The sequence below is a fragment of the Oncorhynchus gorbuscha genome, unplaced genomic scaffold (assembly GCF_021184085.1).
Source record: "Oncorhynchus gorbuscha isolate QuinsamMale2020 ecotype Even-year unplaced genomic scaffold, OgorEven_v1.0 Un_scaffold_510, whole genome shotgun sequence".
In the NCBI taxonomy this organism is placed as follows: Eukaryota; Metazoa; Chordata; class Actinopteri; order Salmoniformes; family Salmonidae; genus Oncorhynchus; species Oncorhynchus gorbuscha.
The window spans coordinates 199,518-207,017 of record NW_025745342.1 but is presented as its reverse complement, the minus strand read 5'-3'; the positions used below and the strand labels follow the sequence as shown (position 1 = coordinate 207,017).

Sequence of the window (7,500 nt, the reverse complement as noted above, 5' to 3'; positions counted from 1 at the left end):
CACGCAGTGAAAAGCGGGAGGCACCGGAGAGAGCTACTTCCTGGCGTTGTAAGTTCGTCCTGTTGTGTGTTTTGTGGTGTGGACTTTGGATCTCTGCTTGCGGCAACTGGCCAGAAGAAGAAAAAATGTCCGTCTGAATTTGAGATACTTTTTGCGATGACTCGAGATCTCGCAGGTAAGCTTTGTCAAGATTATTTGTTTAAAAAAAAATGTAGGCTAAAGTTATCGACATGTAGATCTGTGGCTTTTGGAGAAATGGGCGTTTCATTTGTTGTTGCAGTTGAATGCTTGTGATTGGTAGAGTTGTGACAGGCTAGCCTGGAACCAGATGTTGAACAACTGATTTTTATATAATAATATTGTTTATTGGAAACGGATGACAGGACAAACAAAAGGTCATAGGTTATTCAACTGTAACAATCGAGACTAACGGAAGTTACACATACAGGTAGACTATTACTCACCTGTACTTTAGTAAATCCGTTGTCATTGCGACAGGACATGATAAAAAACATATTTCCTCTTACAGGACAGATGTTTTTTGAAATGGCTCACACTCATTTCCGTTAAATAATGGAGAGGGTTTGCGACATCGGGGTAGAAATCTGAAAGCTAGACTGCTGTAGCCAAAAGACGGGACAACGCCCCTCCTCGGGACCGACTGACACACGGTAGGGCCTGATGCCGGTGCCAACTCTCACCCACTAGTATTCAGTCATCGATACTAGTTTCGATAGAATTTGAGTGGTTCCTCCATCATCCATCAGCCTTTTAACCGAACCAGGGGCGGAGAGGACACTTTTTTAAAATGAAAGATGGTTTCTACTGCTGAGGGGATTATTTAAACTGATCCTAGATATGTGTTTAAAAGTCCAAGTGGAACCTCAGGAAGATGTTAATACGCTACTCATCCCCATGGCAACCCCCCCATTCAAATGGTCCCAAACACACAGACCGGTAATGTCTTGTGCGTCCGGTTTGGGATGCAGCAGACCGGTCAGGCTGCAGGCAGGCATTTTACCGGGATGTTGGAACTGGAAGGAAACTAAATGGCTATTAAAAGACGGAAAGACAGACATCTCCTCTTCGCACAGTGAACTCACATAGCCTAGTTAACCTTGGGCAGCGGCCTCCATCCTGTGTGCGCTCCCGAGAGCGTCATTGACAGACATCTCCTCTTCGCACAGTGAACTCACATAGCCTAGTTAACCTTGGGCAGCGGCCTCCATCCTGTGTGCGCTCCCGAGAGCGTCATTGACAGGGATCTCTCTCAATCCTGCAGCGCAGTGATCTAAGACACGATTCCAGACTGTATCCTCATCCGGCCGTGATAGGGAGTACCCATAGGGCAGCGCACATTTGGCCCAGCTCCACCCGGGTTTGACCGGGGTAGGCCGTCATTGTAAATAAGAACTTGTTTACTGACTTGCCTCAGCTGGTCCGAACACTATTGACTTGCTTCCTGCTTTGAAGTTCTGATTTTCTCCTCCAAAACCGCCACCTATAACGGCACCGCCTCGCAGATATCAAATCAAGTCAACAACCTTTGACAGATCTTATCACATGAATCCTGTTTGATTGATGTATAATGGAACGTAACGGGTGGGAGGGAGCAGGTTGACACTTGGCGAGAGAAGGGTGCAATTGCAGTCTGCAATTCGGAGCGTTCCTGCATGTGGGCGTTCCTGCATGTGGGCGTTCCTGCACGTGGGCGTTCCTGCACGTGGGTGTTCCTGCACGTGGGCGTTCCTGCATGTGGGCGTTCCTGCATGTCGACGTTCCTGCGTGTGGGCGTTCCTGCGTGTGGGCGTTCATGCACGTGGGCGTTCCTGCACGTGGGCGTTCCTGCGCGTGGGCGTTCATGCGCGTGGGCGTTCCTGCGCGTGGGCGTTCCTGCGCGTGGGCGTTCCTGCGCGTGGGCGTTCATGCGCGTGGGCGTTCATGCGCGTGGGCGTTCCTGCGCGTGGGCGTTCCTGCGCGTGGGCGTTCCTGCACGCGGGCGTTCCTGCACGCGGGCGTTCCTGCACGCGGGCGTTCCTGCACGCGGGCGTTCCTGCACGCGGGTGTTCCTGCATGTCGGTGTTCCTGAAGAAACTATAATACTTTTATTTCCCTTTGGAAGAGTCACAAGCATGAAGATATCCTGTTCTAAGGGGGGTTGGGGGGCGTTCATGCAGGAACCAATGGGATGCTTGAGGGGAGGGGGCGTTCATGCAGGAACCAATGGGATCCTCGAGGGGAGGGGCGGTCATGCAGGAACCAATGGGATGCTTGAGGGGAGGGGGCGGTCATACAGGAACCAATGGGATGCTTGAGGGGAGGGGGCGGTCATACAGGAACCAATGGGATCCTCGAGGGGAGGGGGCGTTCATACAGGAACCAATGGGATCCTCGAGGGAAGGGGGCGGTCATACAGGAACCAATGGGATCCTCGAGGGGAGGGGGCGGTCATACAGGAACCAATGGGATCCTCGAGGGGAGGGGGCGGTCATACAGGAACCAATGGGATCCTCGAGGGGAGGGGGCGGTCATACAGGAACCAATGGGATCCTCGAGGGGGCGTGTTCCTGAAGGAACTCATGCGATGCTCGAGACGGGGTCCTGCAAATGCAGTAATACCCACACGCAGGAACGCCCCGAATTGTGGGCTGCAGTTGCACCCTTCAGCTTGGTGAGGGGAAGTTTGGCAGTGTGTGTTACAAGACAAGCCGGCCTCTGACTCTCTGCCAGGAACAGAAGAGAGGGACCAATAGACGGGTTGCTGTTTAACGGGGTTGGGGAAGACTGGGCCTGTTATAGTGTGTAGAACAGACAGAGAGGGACCAATAGACGGGTTGCTGTTTAACGGGGTTGGGGAAGACTGGGCCTGTTCTAGTGTGTAGAACAGACAGAGAGGGAACAATAGACGGGTTGCTGTTTAACGGGGTTGGGGAAGACTGGGCCTGTTATAGTGTGTAGAACAGACAGAGAGGGAACAATAGACGGGTTGCTGTTTAACGGGGTTGGGGAAGACTGGGCCTGTTATAGTGTGTAGAACAGACAGAGAGGGAACAATAGACGGGTTGCTGTTTAACGGGGTTGGGGAAGACTGGGCCTGTTATAGTGTGTAGAACAGACAGAGAGGGAACAATAGACGGGTTGCTGTTTAACGGGGTTGGGGAAGACTGGGCCTGTTATAGTGTGTAGAACAGACAGAGAGGGAACAATAGACGGGTTGCTGTTTAACGGGGTTGGGGAAGACTGGGCCTGGTCTAGTGTGTAGAACAGACAGAGAGGGAACAATAGACGGGTTGCTGTTTAACGGGGTTGGGGAAGACTGGGCCTGTTATAGTGTGTAGAACAGACAGAGAGGGACCAATAGACGGGTTGCTGTTTAACGGGGTTGGGGAAGACTGGGCCTGTTATAGTGTGTAGAACAGACAGAGAGGGAACAATAGACGGGTTGCTGTTTAACGGGGTTGGGGAAGACTGGGCCTGTTATAGTGTGTAGAACAGACAGAGAGGGAACAATAGACGGGTTGCTGTTTAACGGGGTTGGGGAAGACTGGGCCTGTTATAGTGTGTAGAACAGACAGAGAGGGAACAATAGACGGGTTGCTGTTTAACGGGGTTGGGGAAGACTGGGCCTGTTATAGTGTGTAGAACAGACAGAGACGGGTTGTTTAGGAACATCAGACAGAGGGGATTGCATTTACATTTAACGGGGTTGGGGAAGACTGGGCCTGTTATAGTGTGTAGAACAGACAGAACAATAGACAGGGGTTGAGTTATAGGAGAACAGACAGATCAGAACAATAGGATGTTGCTGTTTTACGGGGTTGGGGAAGACTGGGCCTGTTATAGTGTGTAGAACAGACAGAGAGGGAACAATAGACGGGTTGCTGTTTTACGGGGTTGGGGAAGACTGGGCCTGTTATAGTGTGTAGAACAGACAGAGCAACAATAGACGGATGTTGCTGTTTTACGGGGTTGGGGAAGACTGGGCCTGTTATAGTGTGTAGAACAGACAGAGCATCATATCAGAGGATGTTGTTGTTTTATGGAGCATCATATCAAGGATGTTGTTGTTGTTAGGAGCATCATATCAGAGGATGTTGTTGTTGTTTAGGAACATCATATCAGAGGATGTTGTTGTTGTTATGGAGCATCATATCAGAGGATGTTGTTGTTGTTTAGGAGCATCATATCAGAGGATGTTGTTGTTGTTATGGAGCATCATATCAGAGGATGTTGTTGTTGTTATGGAGCATCATATCAGAGGATGTTGTTGTTGTTATGGAGCATCATATCAGAGGATGTTGTTGTTGTTGGAGCATCATATCAGAGGATGTTGTTGTTGTTATGGAGCATCATATCAGAGGATGTTGTTGTTGTTATGGAGCATCATATCAGAGGATGTTGTTGTTGTTATGGAGCATCATATCAGAGGATGTTGTTGTTGTTATGGAGCATCATATCAGAGGCCTGTTGTTGTTGTTATGTTGTTGTTGTTATGGAGCATCATATCAGAGGATGTTGTTGTTGTTATGGAGCATCATATCAGAGGATGTTGTTGTTGTTATGGAGCATCATATCAGAGGATGTTGTTGTTGTTATGGAGCATCATATCATCCATCATATTAGAGGTTGCTGTTGTTGTTATGCAGCTAGTTGAGCTCAAAGTATATACCTTTAAAATAGGCTTTAACAAAAATCAAACAGTCTTTAGTAAAGAGAAGGAGAGAGAGAGACAGACAGACAGAGGACAGTAGACAGACAGAGAAAGTCCACGTTAGTAAAAGTGTTAGTAAATATTTTTCTGTCTTTCAGTAAGAGGAGGAGTGTCACTGCATACCTGAGTCAGCTGAAGGTGAGCTCTCACACACACACACACACACACACACACACACACACACACACACACACACACACACACACACACACACACACACACACACACACACACACACACACACACACACACACACACACACACACACACACACACACACACACACACACACACACACACACACACACACACACACACACACACACACACACACACACACACACACACACACACACAGGGCCGGCTCCAGGCAGCGACATAAGCGGTCGTTTAGGGCCCCAGACTCAATTAGCCAGCTAACAATTTGTTGATTGGTAAGTTATCCCCTAGCCAGTTATCTTGTAGTAATCATGGCCGAATACCGACCGGGCACATGGCCGGGGCCTTGACGGAAAACGTTGATTTAGTTATTGATGAGTCGAACTGCATGACATCTGTTATAAAATGGCTAAACGTTCTCTCCGCTCCATGACAAAATATGTTGAACTAAAGAAAACTTGTTTTAAAACTACAACATTTTAGAAAGGCCAGGGCCCCCAAAAGGCCAGGGCCCCCAAAAGGCCAGGGCCCCCAAAAGGCCAGGGCCCCCAAAAGGCCAGGGCCCCCAAAAGGCCAGGGCCCCCTAAAGGCCAGGGCCACCTAAAGGCTAGGGCCGGCCCTGCACACACACACATGGGTGTTTTTCCTGTGTGTGTGGGGGTTGCATGTCAGTTTAAGGTTGTTGTAACGTTGTGCATGTGTTTGGAGGTCGCAGGGGGGATGGATTTTAGTCTAAGGTTGTTGTAACATTGTTGAAATGTTGTATAGGTGTTTGGAGGTAGCAGGGAGATGGACTCTCTGAAGAAGGAGTTGGAGGAGGAACTGAAGCTATCTACTGATGACCTGAGGAGTCACGCCTGGTACCATGGACCCATAGGCAGAGAGGTACATACACACACCTGGTACCATGAACCCAAAGGCAGAGAGGTACACACACCTGGTACCATGAACCCATAGGCAGAGAGGTACACACACACACCTGGTACCATGAACCCATAGGCAGAGAGGTACACACACCTGGTACCATGAACCCAAAGGCAGAGAGGTACACACACACACCTGGTACCATGGACCCAAAGGCAGAGAGGTACACACACCTGGTACCATGGACCCATAGGCAGAGAGGTACACACACACCTGGTACCATGGACCCATAGGCAGAGAGGTACACACACACACCTGGTACCATGGACCCATAGGCAGAGAGGCACACACAAACACACACCTCTGGTACCATCGACCTATACACAGAGAGGTACACACACCTGGTACCATGGACCCATAGACAGAGAGGTACACACACACACCTGGTACCATGGACCCATAGGCAGAGAGGTACACACACCTGGTACCATGGACCCATAGGCAGAGAGGTACACACACCTGGTACCATGGACCCATAGGCAGAGAGGTACACACACCTGGTACCATAGACCCATAGATAGAGAGGTACACACACCTGGTACCATGGACCTATAGATAGAGAGGTACACACACACACCTGGTACCATGGACCTATAGATAGAGAGGTACACACACCTGGTACCATGGACCTATAGATAGAGAGGTACACACACCTGGTACCATGGACCTATAGATAGAGAGGTACACACACACACCTGGTACCATGGACCTATAGATAGAGAGGTACACACACCTGGTACCATGGACCTATAGATAGAGAGGTACACACACCTGGTACCATGGACCTATAGATAGAGAGGTACACACACACACACCTGGTACCATGGACCTATAGATAGAGAGGTACACACACCTGGTACCATGGACCTATAGATAGAGAGGTACACACACACACCTGGTACCATGGACATATAGATAGAGAGGTACACACACCTGGTACCATGGACCTATAGATAGAGAGGTACACACACCTGGTACCATGGACCTATAGATAGAGAGGTACTCTCTCACTTACTCTCTCACTTACTCTCTCACTTTCTCTCTCTCTCTCTCTCTCTCTCTCTCTCTCTCTCTCTCTCTAGGGGGCAGAGGCTCTGCTGGAGCGAGATGGTGACTTCCTGGTTCGTGACACAGCCTCCTCCCCCGGTGACTATGTCCTGAGTTGCTATTGGAAGGACGAGCCCATGCACTTCAAGATCATTAAGGTGGTCCTTCGGCCCAAGAAGGTGTGTGTTTGTGTGTGTGCTATTCTGTTCCAGTTGACGTGTGTGTGTGTTATAATGATGTGTCCTCCAGGGGGGGACTGGTTTGACGTGTGTCCGTGGGTCCGTGTGTGTGTGTTATAATGATGTGTCCTCCAGGGTTACTCCCGTGAGCTGTTCCAGTTTGAAGGGGATCGTTTCGACAACATTCCCGCCCTTGTGCGTTTCCACGTGGGTGGACGTCATCCTGTCTCCCAGGCCTCTGGCGCCATAGTCTATCACCCAATCACACGCTCCCTGCCTATACGTGTCATCAGTGAGCGCCAGGCAGAGCGGCCCGGTAAGGACCAACACACTGTCACAGTGGATAGAACACACTGTCACAGTGGATAGAACACACTGTCACAGTGGATAGAACACACTGTCACAGTGGATAGAACACACTGTCACAGTGGACAGAACACACTGTCACAGTGGATAGAACACACTGTCACAGTGGATAGA

General features: G+C 49.9%; 1 protein-coding gene across 1 annotated transcript in view; it reads left to right on the top strand.

The window, feature by feature from the left end:
* The window catches only part of LOC124018427 (breast cancer anti-estrogen resistance protein 3 homolog), a 35,863-nt gene that overhangs the window by 17,071 nt on the left and 11,292 nt on the right, over positions 1 to 7,500 (top strand). The window contains exons 6-9 of the mRNA XM_046333735.1: positions 4,810 to 4,849; positions 5,639 to 5,755; positions 6,877 to 7,020; positions 7,156 to 7,336. Of these exons, the coding sequence (XP_046189691.1) occupies positions 4,810 to 4,849; positions 5,639 to 5,755; positions 6,877 to 7,020; positions 7,156 to 7,336 (482 nt within the window). The remainder of the gene's footprint in view (positions 1 to 4,809; positions 4,850 to 5,638; positions 5,756 to 6,876; positions 7,021 to 7,155; positions 7,337 to 7,500) is intronic.